At 43.9% G+C, this 12,924-nt stretch overlaps 1 protein-coding gene across 3 annotated transcripts in view; it reads left to right on the forward strand.

Annotated features, from left to right (window-relative positions):
* The first annotated feature begins 1,221 nt into the window (after positions 1-1,221).
* The window catches only part of LOC136101433 (cilia- and flagella-associated protein 299), a 271,288-nt gene continuing 259,585 nt past the window's right edge, over positions 1,222-12,924 (forward strand). For 2 of the 3 annotated variants that reach the window (XM_071807926.1, XM_071807928.1), the window contains exons 1-2: positions 1,222-1,331; positions 3,317-3,438. In XM_071807926.1, the coding sequence (XP_071664027.1) occupies positions 1,239-1,331; positions 3,317-3,438 (215 nt within the window). In that variant the 5' untranslated portion in view covers positions 1,222-1,238. Of the gene's footprint in view, positions 1,332-3,228; positions 3,439-12,924 lie in introns of those variants that run through there. The other variant, XM_071807927.1, reaches the window with a different exon arrangement.

Consider the following 12,924-nt stretch of genomic DNA (forward strand, 5'->3'; position numbering starts at 1 on the left):
AGCTTATCACCCAGTGGTGGAAAGACTGCCTGAAACACCTCGTATTTTGAGAATTTGGGGGCTGGCATGGTATATTGGTGTTTTGTGGGGGTTTTTTGTTTGTTTTGTTCATCTGTTTTTTTTATTATTTTGTTTGTTTGTTGTTGTTTTCCTACCTGACATAACTGTGGTGCTGGGAAGAAAAAGCTGGAAATGAAACAAATTAAGGAGATTCCCAAGTTCCTTTTCAAAAAACTGCCATCTTCAAAGGAAGTGCAAATCTGTGCGGGGCTGAGAAAGGAACTGCAGGGACTGGGGTGATGAGTGCTGAGCTGCAGGCCCTGCCTGTGCTCCATTTGTTGGGTGTATTTTTTCTGAAAGGAAAAAGAAAACCATATTGCCCCTCTTCCTTTTTTGTTTTTTGTTTTAACTTCTGCAGATGCTGCTGCAGAGGTGCATCATTTTCCAATTCCCCAGAAATACTTTCTAAGGTCCTACTCTCCCCAGTTGCAACATTTGACAGCTCGGGTCCCTTTGGCGGAGCCCAGTGATGTGGGTGCAGGATCTGTTGAGCTGTCAGCTGCAAACATGCCTTGCTGTCACCTGCCTTCGCAAAGGGCCCTATTATGGCTTCATTTCTGCTGCTTCAAAGGGGGATGATCGAAAAAACTCTGCACTGGAACAGTGGCCTAAAACTAGGCAACCACACATCTTAAAAAAATCAGTGTACGAGTTGCAGCATGGTGGGCCTCTGGAGGTTTCCAGCAAAGGCTGCATGTGCTTGCATTAACAGGGCAGGGAGGGAAACCCGGGTGCAGGATAAGTTGTTTTTCCCACTTTCATTTGCTTTTGCATGTCCTGTGGCTGCACTGCTTGGCAGTGACACCTCGGCCATGCAATGGTGCAGCAGAGGCTGAGCACCAGCTGCCGTATCCTCACGCCCAACCGCAGGGTGCCCAGCTTGCACCACTCTGATGTGCAGCGTCAACTCTTCCTTCCTCCCGCGAAAAAGACAATTCCCCAAAGCAACAATGACAACAACAACAAAACCAAAGCAAAAAACCCAAGCAGCATCCCCTTCCCGCTCCCCGGGCGGGGACACGCTGCCGTGACCCGGTGGGGTTTTCCGGGGGGGATGTGTGTGTTGCCGAGATCCCCCCGCCTGCAACTCCACGGCCCGGGGAACGCCGCGCGCGCGCGAGCGCTGATTGGGCGAGACTGGGCGGTCCGTTACCACGGACGCGGTCGCAGCGGGCGGGATGGCGGCGGCCGCGCCTCCCGCGCTGTCCTTCCGCACCTACGAAGAGTACCTGGAGTCGCAGTTGACGGCGTTGGACATGTACTATTTGGAGGTCAGTGGGAGGCGGGACGCTGTTTCAGTGCTGCCCGCTGGGTCCAGGTCTCCACCGGTGAGAGCAGCTGGGGTAGGCTGCCCCGTCCCGGTGTGCCCATGGTGGCGAAGGCCCCTGTGTGGGCCGCGGGCCCGGGCTCTGGGAGGAAGCAGTCGCAGTGGGAGAGGTCTGAATTTTTGACGTGGCAGGTCATTAATTAGCTCCTGAGGGGAGTCAGGCACGTTGTTACCTTGTGCAGCTTTCTGTGCTCGTTAACTGCAACTGTCTCGTTAATAAAACCCACATCCTCAGGGAATGAGCTGGCCTCCTTCCCCCTGCACAAACTATCTCCGCAGAAAAGTGGCGCAGCTCTCACATGCAGATAAACCCCCTGTAACTGTGCTGAAGTCAGTGAACAGCGTGGTGGTTGTGAAGCATGGGGACATGCAGTGGCGTTTGTGTGTGGCTGGCCTGACAGACTGAGTGGGGCTAGCTGGAGCAGGGGTCTGCTCATGAGAAAGCTTTGAGGTGCAGGTCTGGACTAGAAAGCCTTTCATGTGAAGAGCTGTTTGATTTGTAGTGTTTACTGTTGATACTCACCCAGGGAAACAGAATGTGGCAACAAACATCCTGTCTGTCTAGAGGTATGAGATGAAGACGGTAGGACTGGCTTTGACGTATAAAGGTAGCTTCAAGTTAGCGCTGGCTTGATTGTTAACCAAAACTGGGAAGATCTTGCATGGGTCCGTTGCTTACTAACCATGATTTTTAGGCTGAATCGTTCCAAGGGATGTGTATAGTTGAACAAGTCACATCACAATGATATTTGAAAGGTGCTGACTACTAAAATTTTGACCTCTAAAAATGATAGTGTACATTGCTTGGTGGAAAACACTTTGGGGAAATGTCACAAAAGGTTTTCTGTCTTAGGAGGCAGGTAGTATTGAAACCAGTTGCCATAGTGTACGGATTTGGTCTCAGTAAGCATCTACCTATGTCCATTTGGCTTTAAAAAATCAGGATGTAGTCTAGCAGCCTTCCTGCAGCCTGGGAAGAGTTGGCTGGAGTGCCTGGATGGGGTGGAAGCAGCAGGTGTTATTTCCTGGGGTGCTTCACCTGTCAGGGCTCATCAGATGTCCTGGCTTTGGGAGGAAATACCTCACCTCCAGCTCAGCCACCTCCTGCTCCAGCATTTAACTTGTCAGTGCTACTCTCCTGTGTGGATGTTACTTAAAACTCATGAATTGGTTTCCAGTTGGAGGTATAAAAAGAGGAACACGTGTCCTTTCCTGGGTGTGGTGCAGGTAGAGGAAGATGGGAAAGAAACTGCTCGGCTTCAGCTGCTGAGCTTTGGTTGCTGCTTCCTGCGATGTTGCAGGGATGCCAGGGGCTGCAATAGCATTGAGCATCCCCAGTACCCAAACCCCTCTTGGGAAATGGTACCCAGACATCTGTCATCAACTGGCATTGCTGTCCATGTGAGTCGTTTTTAGGCTTGCCTGAGGCAGAGCCTGCACGTGGCTGCAGCCCCACCTGATGAGCAGCTCCTGGCTGCCCCAGCACAGCTGATTTCAAGCAGGTGTTATGCAGATGCACCTTCCCCTTTCCTGAGTTACGTTCTCGGGTCGCGTCACCCAGGACTGTCTCGCTAGGTCCGACCTGCCATTGTGACACCAAAGCCGGTGGTAGGCGGGAGTATCTGCTGGCTGCGGCGCGGGGTGCGGCCCCTGCGGAGAGGCGGGTAGCCGCGGCTCGGAGCGGAGGTGTGAGTCCGCGCGCCCCGGGAGAGTACCGGGGCTGGGCCGGGGCCGTCCCGGCACAGCCCGCACCACCGGGACCGTGCTGGAGCCGCGGGGGGCGCCAGGACCGACTGACCACCGGGCCGCCAGGTGGCGCCCTCCGCTGGCGCTGGCTGCCGGTGCTCGGGGGCGGCGGGAGTTGTGGGGGGCGCGTCCCCGGTGTCTCGTCGCTAACCGAGCTCCCTGTCTGTGTTTTCCTTCCCTCAGAGCGAGGAGGTGGGGCGGCAGCTGGTGGAACTGGGCTTCCGCGGCTCCGGGAACGTGCTGCAGCGAGAGGAGTTCGAGGCCAGGGCGCCGGCCGCGGAACTCACGGCGGTGGCCCCCCAGAAGTAAGTGCCTGCCTGCCCGGGGCCCTCCACACCCTCGGTGCACCTTGCTAGACACTTGCCCGGGAGCTTTCAGGAGCGGGAACCGTGTCTGCACCACGACCTTGCAGCCTCCACTGATTTCCTTCACAGGGTCAAACAAGTGTTGTATCACGAGCTACTAGTCCTCGAAAGCTGAGTTCTGTATGTCAGGGAAGTGCTGTTTTTTCCTTGTCACCCTTCACCTAGGCTCCAGTACCATGAATGTCTAAGAGAAATGAGGCAACCGTGTTCTTAGGTGGTAAATGTGTTTGAGACACCTAAATACTGCTACTTGTTTACAAATTAGTGCACTTTAGTACTTGGATCATCCTTTTGAAGTTATAGCCAAGAAATATGTGTTTTATAACACTTGAGAATTCTGGGATTGATGGGTACAAGACGGAGAACATACTGATGGAAAAGGGGTGTCATATGAGAATGGAGAATATTCTTTCTTTGCTGATCAGTTTTCAGACTTTGAGGACTGAGTTTATTGAGTAATGTAGTCTAGAGTTCTTTTCCTGTGAACAGCAATGGGTAAGCTTGTACTTGGTTCCTTGCAAGTGTTTGCTGGGGTCAGGGAGACTGAGATTGCTTTGAGAGTGCATGCTACATACGGTAGCTGAAGCAAATCACGCAAGGGTCTGTGAGAACTAGCACTTGGAAAGAGTTTTAAACGGCTTAGACAGGATGAGGGTCTCCTTGGACAGTGTTACAAGGTGCCTGCTCTTTTACGTGGACTATTTTGTTTCTGTTTCCAAAAGCCTTTGAGGGGAGAGTCGATTTTTCTCTCCAAATGTCTCTGACAAAGGGAGTTGAAACATATGTATATGTTATTTTTTTAGTCTCTTTGTTAGTTTGTCACTTGCTAATCTCATACTTCTTACAGCGTATATAGCTGCACCATGCACTTTTCACAAAAACTCCACTGATAATTCAATGCTTTGCAGTAAAGCTCTCCTACCTTTTTATTTTTACACTTTCTGTACTCTGTTTAACCATTCTGCAGATCTTAAAACATTTAGCTGTTTACTTTTGTGGTTTCCTCTTTTCTTAGCCTCTTGAGAAAAATAAACAGCCCCCGGGGGTAGGGAACATTTTTTTGGTGCCTTGCTACATGAAGCTAAGTAACATTATTACAATACTTTATCAGCATGGTTTGTGAATAGTATAGCCACTGAGGGGTATTATTCTCCTGTGGTGCTTTTCCTGCTATTGTGGAATTGTCATTTAACAGTTTAACAACGTGTATCAAATGTATTTCGTAATATTTGTGGGCTGAGAACATGTGGGCTGTGTAGTTATTACTATACTTCATGTACAATCCTGTATCAAACTTCAATTCCAGGCATAAGGTGACTTTTGTTTTAAGAATTAACTGTTCATCTCACTGTATGGATAAATTAATTTTGCAAAATCAAAGACTTAATTATTCGAATAAAGACAAAAAAGACCGTGTTTGTTTGATTTGAATACATATTTAGACTTGTAAGATTTGGTAGCTCGTGCCGAGATGTACTTTGCAACCAGATGAGGCTGATGGTGACAGTGCTGATGACATCAAGAGAGTAAGAGTTGAGCTCAAATGACTGACTGGTTGGTCTTGTAATGTTCTTGTAAAGTGTGTTTCTAAACCAGTGAACATTTTTAGTTACTCTTATAGCAATTCCAATTCTGCGTGCAGAGACGAGTGAAAAAGAACTAAAGCCAGAGCTCTCAGGTCAGTTACCGCTCTCTTTGATGTCTTGAGTGGGTATTCTGTCCTACTGTCCTTTTTTGTTTGGTTACTCTTTGTTAAATTTCCCATTAGTTTGTAGGTGGTGGTGTCAGGGCTGATTCATAGGGTTAAGTGGGCTATTTTAACTGCATTTAGCTGAGCAGATTATCCACATGTCAGATGTTGCTGCTGTTAGGGCTTCTGAGTTGTCTGCTTGCAGAAATGTTTCTGTGGTTCTCTCCGAGCAGAAAAAAAATTTCCTTGAGTTGGACTTGGCTGCACACATTTCAGAACCTCTCACAGTGAATTCTGACCACCTAAATTATTTTTGCATATGAAAGCAAACTCCTTAGGCAGGTGTCTTCAGGATTTCTGCTTTGATGCTCCTCTCCATCCCCCACCTACTGCCATGACACTGCTGTCCCATACAAGAGGGTTGACAGGGCTGTTTCCCTTCCACAATAATCTCCTCCATCAATGAAAAACTATGTTGAGCCTTTAAACTAGAAGGTTGGGATATATGGCTCAGGAGGTTCATATGGTGAGGGGTTGCTTGGGTTAAAACACAGAGGAGTTAGCTGGTGACTTTTTGTGTTCTCTTTGGCAAACAAACTCGTGTTTAGTGGTTTTGGAAATACCTGGAAGTGGCTGATATTCGTAGCAATGGTGTTCCCACAGCTAGAGTGCTTTCCCCACTGAGCCATAAGGAATGCTGTACACCATTGGTATTGTGCAGCAACAACTTCAAGCTCCAGTTGCTGAAAAGTATTAAAATAAGTGAAAAACCATGATATATACATATATCTGCTGCATTTTGCCTCCATGGGGTGCCACTGGGTACTATGCATAGCTACCATGTTTGCTGTAGGCTTCTATAATTCCCTTTTTATGTGTAAAATTCATCTGTCAGTGATCAGGAATATTTAACTTACACAGGCTGTATTAGTTGGCAGCCTTTTACTGCCATGCCTTCTGCTGCTGCAACTGTATCACAGAAACCTGTAATTTATAGGAAATTCAATAGCCTTATGGAAAGATTAGTAAGTGGGAAGTGTCCTCTTAACTGCAACAAAATATTTCCTATGGAGTAGCAACAAATCAACAAGACCGAATTCACTAGATGATTGAGAGCAGTAGTAAAGGTGAGCACAAAGAAGGTGGTCATTCTTACAGTGCCTCTCTGTTTTTGTAGTTGTTGCTTAAATGTAATGGTCAGGGTTAGCTCAAGAACAAAGTTGTCTTCATGTGTGGGAAGGCTCATCTTGACTAATATTTGAAAACATGGGCTTCAGACTAGTTACGTATTACACCATATTGCAAAACTCCTGATCAGAAGGGCCAATTTTTCCCCTCAAGTGCCTAGAATGGTAGTGTGGTTTTCCCCTGAATCCTTACCTCTGTTTTCCAAATGCCTCTTGCTTAGCTAAATAGTGTTAGCAATTAAGGCATGTACTTGGTAGAATTGGTAGCACTTCCTTTAGAAATGGTAAAAGTAAGTTGAGTACCTGTTGCAGAAGATGGATTTGGGTGGGCTGGAGGCAGTGCATTTAGTTCCTCTTCTTGACACTTGGTGAAGCAGTCTTAACTTTTCTGGTCTTAGTGATGCATCTGAAGTCAAGTGAAAGTTGACAGGATAAAGTAAATAGAAGTAAGACTAGTTTCCTTAAAATACTTTGTGCTTTTCCACGAAAAAGTGGCACCATCAGAGGGTTAGGTATGAGGTTTTTTTGGTAAGAACAAAGAAGCAAGATAATAGAAAACAGGGTACCACAGACTTCGAGAGTCAGACAGAAGCACGAAACACCATCTGTTTTTTGCAACAAGGATATATGTGTGTTTCTTCAGGATCTAAAATGAAGGGGGTTGAGCCCAGGGTTGTTTTTTATTTTCTTTGACAGAAGCAAATTGGAAATAAAGAATAAGGGTATTTTTTTATTAGGTCATCTCTAAATGAGTGCAAGATTGTTTATTCTTTCTGTTGTCCAGAATGATGGAGGTGGAAAAATCTCATGTTCTGCATAAGCTCTCTGTAACTTGTATAGCACTGATTTTTAAAAAGAGCTGTGTTGGTTTTTTTGTTGTGGTTTTTTTTTTTTTTTTCAGCTGAGCATGCATAGAATAAATAAAACTTTGGCTGATATAATGAAACAACTGTCAATTGTCCAGTATTGCCTTATGGTGCTTTAAGCTCCTTTTCTGATCAAACTATCTGAGGTAGCAGCAGTTCATAACTGCTTTCGTATTTTGAAGCCTGGGTCTGGGCTCCATGGGCTCCCTGACATCTATATCACACTTATACCTGCCTTTTACTGTGGGATTACCATGGCCTCTGTTTACCAGGGAGCTAGAGTACTTTATAACATGGATTTGAAGTGACTTCTCAATGGCATACGAGTATTCTTTACCTGCAAGATTTAGTACTAAGCAACACCAATAATACTGTACATCACTTCCATTTCAACTCCTGCTCTACTGATGTCTATGTTGAACAGATGTCTTGGGCACTGCCCCTGTCATTGGCATGGTTTCTGTAGCTATGATTTGTCTCTGCACAGGGAATTAGTAGAGCCTGCAGTCAAAGGAGCACTGGCCGAAACTGGGAGGATGTGTAGGATGGGGATATTTTAGCTCTCTCTGCTTCAGTGTTTCGGTGCTTTACCTAATGTAACCAGGAGAGGCCTCTCTCTACTTAAGATTCACAGCCCTTGAGATCTTGCCTGGCTGCACAGTGGTATGAGAAGATTGACAAGGGAAAAACCCAAACCAAACAAGTGGAACCATCCTTGTTTAGGTTTTCCTCTGCAGAAGGGCTGCTGCTTAAATTTGGAATATCAGGGCAGGTGTTAGAAATGCTCTTCAACTACCTCTGTGCAGGTATGCAGGGATATTTACAGCACTGTCCCGGGAAATCCAAGAGTAATGGCCAGCTACAAGCTTCTCTGGAATGGAATGCTGCATCTTTGTCCTCTGAAATAGGTCCATTTCATGCACAAAATTCCCTTTTTCTCTCTCTTTTTCTTTTTTTTTTTTTTTACCTCCTAGAAGAAGTATGAGGGTGACTAGTTAGCCTGTCAATCAGGATGCTTGCTTGAGAAGGGGAGGGTGTCCCAGGTTCCAGCATCACTCCCAGGGCTGCTTTTCTGTGGCTTAAGACACCAGCGCGGGCATTTGGAGCATGGACAGGAACCCAGAAGTATTCCTCCCATGCAAATGCCCCACAGGGTGGCCTGAAAGGGTGAGAGCAGAACAGCAAGTGGCAAAGCTGGGCTTCGCTCCTGGGCAGTATTATAGAAAGCCTGGTTTTAACCTTCATCAGCCAGAGGAGGGAATGATACCTTGGTGCCAGTCTTCCTAGGGGCATTTGTTAAACCATTGGACAGATATTACCATCTTCTCTTTTATATTCTGCATAAGCTGATTCAGGTTACAGACTGCCCCTTTATCAGAGAAAGCAAAAAAATGAAGCAGAAGGGAGAGCTCATTTCATTTCTGCAAACTATAGGCTTCAGACAGTTGCAGAGCAGTTTGCTTTCAAATCTTCCTTGAGTATCCCACAGCTAACACAGCTAACTTCAACCTGTCTCTCTCAGGCACCTGATCCCTTTGTGCTGCTACTCTGATCATTTACCCAGAGGGCGTGGGCTCAGGAAGAACTCTGTATTCTAGATATGTCTTTATGTGTACAGATGTTTCTCTTAGAAAAGCAATCAGGTCTAATTAAAATATATTGATTTTACAAAACATGTGGAAAACAGGTTATTTTGGTACATGTGTCAATAATAGGTCTTTGGCTGTCCTGTCTCTCTTTAATGTGTTCTTATCAGGCCAATAAAACAAAATATTAAAAGTGAGGGACAGAATATTGCTTTTTTTTTTTTTTTTTTTTTTTATAGTGTTGCTTTGGGTTTTGGTATGGTAAGTGATCCCACTGAAATATAATGGAAAGAATTAAACTTCCAGGCTTTGCACTAAATGGTAGCCTAATTCTTTTAATTTATTTCAGTTACTGGAGATGCAGGAAATGTCAAATCCCAAAGCAATTATATGTGTACAATATTAAGTGAAACATCTTTAAAGTAAAATCCTTGGTTAGGGGTTTTAACATGTATGTACATGTGGTCTAAAGGCTTTCCTTGTGTATAGAAAGAGAAAAAAGAAATCTGCTGAAAGCAGGCCTTCCTTCAGTATCTAGGTTTTGAATCTACAGTTTTATTTTTTTATTCAAATCTTCTTGGTGGTTCTTCTGCTAGACTGACTCTGTACCCAGCACAAGCCTCATGGGCTTTGCTGTGACTGCAGGGAAGACACTCAAGAGTTAAATAATAACCTATTGGTTGAAAGTTCTTTGAGAATCCTTCCTTTGTACAAATCCATTTGTGGCTGAGTATTACACGGATATTCCTTCAGAGGTAGGAAGCAGGAAGAATCTTGGAGGAAAGTTGCATGACTTTAGTCCCCACCTTTCCCATTTTAGTTTATAAAATGAATTTCAACTTTGGCATGGACTATACGTCCACTGAGAAGAGGAGCGGGAAAGGTACAGTCTGTACTAGCAAGTGCACCAAACCACTTCAGTGAAAGGATGTGGGGAATGTGTGGTGCTCTCAGATTGATGGGTGGGCCAGTGTCTAACAGCCAAGGTTGGATTGAGGAGTAGCTGTTTAAAGCACTTGTGGCTTTTTAGGTAACATTAAAAATACGGTGTGAACCTACTCATTCCTAGGCTGAAATGCTGAAAGGTATTGAAGGCAGTTGGGCACCTAGTTTCCAGTGAATTAACCAGCTAACTTCCTCCTGAGCTTTGAAGAACCAAGTCTCTTCAAATGCATTAGAACCACTCCTGGTTTTGTCCTCTGCCAGATCTCCTCCACTTCCTGTTACTAAGCACTCATGGTATTTTTTTTTGTGAAGTTATGGAAAAAAATCATTAATTATATTTCATATTAATATGCCTCAGTGCTCTTAGCACTTGCTGGGACTAGAGGCTGAACAGCTTGAGTCATGTGGCTGACAGTCTGCTTTTTGCCTCAACTGGAATGAGCAAGAATTGGAAAATGTGCAAGAAAATCCACAGCAGGAATATCTTAGAGCTTTACTTTTCTTCCCCCTTTTTATAAGCCCATAATGTATAGATAACATTTAGATTGGTATCAATGTTGGAAGGCTTCTCTGAGCTAAATTTTCTTGAAGCTTGCACATGTCTCAGTAATTCAAAGCAAACTGGAACTGCCTTAAGAATGTTCCATGGTGGCCCTTCTGGCCCAGCAAAATAGCTTTTTTGGACATATTTGTGTTCTCTTTGTTTCTCTTCTTCTTCACACCCTGCCTTGGAGTCTTTTAAACCAATACCTTAGTGGGAAGGGGAGGATGACCCATTCTTGACCCTAAACCTAACAGCAGGACTGAGACCAGGTTTTTCCCCTTCTCCGAATTTTTATTGCTTGTTCTACTGTTAAAATAGCAGCATTTTTTTTTTCGTCAATTCAGTGTGAAGTTGTGCTTTCTCAGACTAATGAAGGAAGGAGACAAATGCAACTCCCACTCTTACTGGAAGACTGACTCTTTGACAGTGATTTGCTCATGATATAGAGATCTGGTAGCTCCTTCTGTTTCTGTCATGTTTTTAAACTCCTAAGATCCAGCCATAGAAAGGAGTGGGCTTGAGAATTGCTTACCCACAAGGTGATATTTTGCAGAAAATACTAGGAGATGAATTAGTTGGTTAGGTTAGTGTTGATGCTACCAACTAGTACAATTCTAGGTGCTGACAATCCTGGACTTCTTCCCTTCTGATATTTAAAACTTTTCTGCATTTCCTGTTTTATCTTGCCACCTATGTCTGTCTGTTGACTAGTGATTTTCCACACGCTGATAAACAAGGGCTCTCTTTAGGAAACTAAAACCTCTTTGATCTACCTCCAGTCTTCACTTTGGTGCAAATAGCAACTCTAAATCTCTAAATGGTCATGTAACCGTAATGCTGCTTTTTTCTTTTATTATATGTCCTGCTAAGGAAAGAAATAAATGCTGACACTTTGTTAACTGTCCTTATTTTTGTTTAATTAGCGCCAAGTTGAGTGGGATAGGACAGGCATCAGTAAGCTTATTAGGGATTCCGCAGGCACAAGTAGACACTTAAATTAGCTCCAGTCATTCTTCCTGGGCTTTTTCCAAACTCGTGATGGCTACATACTCAAGTGAAAAAGACACAGAACGTAATCTGAGACAGCAGAGATTAGTTTAATGACCAGTTTCTTTCTGCTTCCCCTGGTGTGTCTAATACCATAGGAAATGAATGTGCCAAGAAGTGTCCTCAGTGTACACCTCTTGCACAGATCTAGGAAACATCTGAATCATCATGAGCAAAAAGATGATTAATTTTCGTTTCTCTCAACAGATGTCACCTGGTTGGTCTCCCTGATAAATGTAGACCTATAGGAAATATCCTAAACCTGGGAGGGAAGTGAAAACGTCTACATGGATATGTTTGGCAGAAAATATAACATGAAGGTGTATATACTGATACTGGGTGCATGAGTACTGAAAGTTTTGAGTCGCTAGTGCCTTTGGTCCTTCAGAAGTCAGACAGTCAGGCTGAAGGGAGGAGAGGAGCCTTGATGGCTGCAAGCAAGGACAACATGTTATCTTTCATAAAATCTTCAGTCCAGAATTGGGAAAACAGAAAGAACAAGAGCTTTCTATCTTTCTGTTCATCACTGGACATTTTAAGATGATACTGTAATAAGCTCTTTATTTTGTGATTTATTTATTTTTAAAAATTATTTTTAAGTGGTGCAGTGAGGAACAAATTGATAGGTCACATGATTTCCTACTGACATTTCAAAGAAATAAGCACATGTACTTTCCAGCAAATCAAAATATGGCGTAGAAGACTAAGTAAGGATTTCCAGCCCTAACTATGAAGGCCATCGCATAAGCTTCTGAAAAAGCTGAGAAGCTGAACATATATCTAATATAAATTTTGAGTAGTATGTATTTAGATCTGGGGACTGTTCAGTTCACTGTGTGTGAAAGTCGTCCCCCAAGTTGGGGGCAGGCTTTGATAATTTCAAGTGTTACATCTTTAATGTCATTAATACAATATTAAATGTTTTTTTTAAGAGGTCCAGGTGTGTTTGGGTAGCTTTCTACTCTACACAGCTAATTTGTTACACTAACAGAAGTGTTTTTTCACCTGGAATTCTGTTGCAATAATCAACGTTCTTTGCTTGAAAATCAATTGGTCCTCATATTTGTTACAATTTTTTCTTTATAAATTGTGGATAGTTTGGGGAAAATATTTGAATTAAATACATGTCTTTAAGTAGGTGCAGAAAAGTATTTTCTTTGTAGAGGGATGGTTTGTTATCTTGCTGGTAATCTTCAAGCAAATGAAACTGCATTCTGAGAACTGGATTTGCCTGTGGACTCCTGCAGTTCATAATCTGCTGGCTTGGATTTCTTTTGGGCAAGATAGATATTAAAAAAGCATAAGCTCTAGGTAACATGAGCTAAATACCTAGAAAAGAGAAATGTTTTAAAAGAACTTGATACGTATTTCCTTTTGGTATAACTTTGCCTAAGGTAGGGATGCTCAAATATCTGCACCTTCTTCCAGCTTCTTCCTGCTAATGTGCTATGTGAACACACATCTTCAAAGAGCTCAACTTTTGGAGTTCTGTATTAAGTAAAAAAACAAAGCAGCTTTCCTCTGTAGTATATCAAGGATTGCAATCTTTTGCAAAACAGTG

This window comes from Patagioenas fasciata, chromosome 4 (assembly GCF_037038585.1).
Source record: "Patagioenas fasciata isolate bPatFas1 chromosome 4, bPatFas1.hap1, whole genome shotgun sequence".
NCBI lineage: Eukaryota > Metazoa > Chordata > Aves > Columbiformes > Columbidae > Patagioenas > Patagioenas fasciata.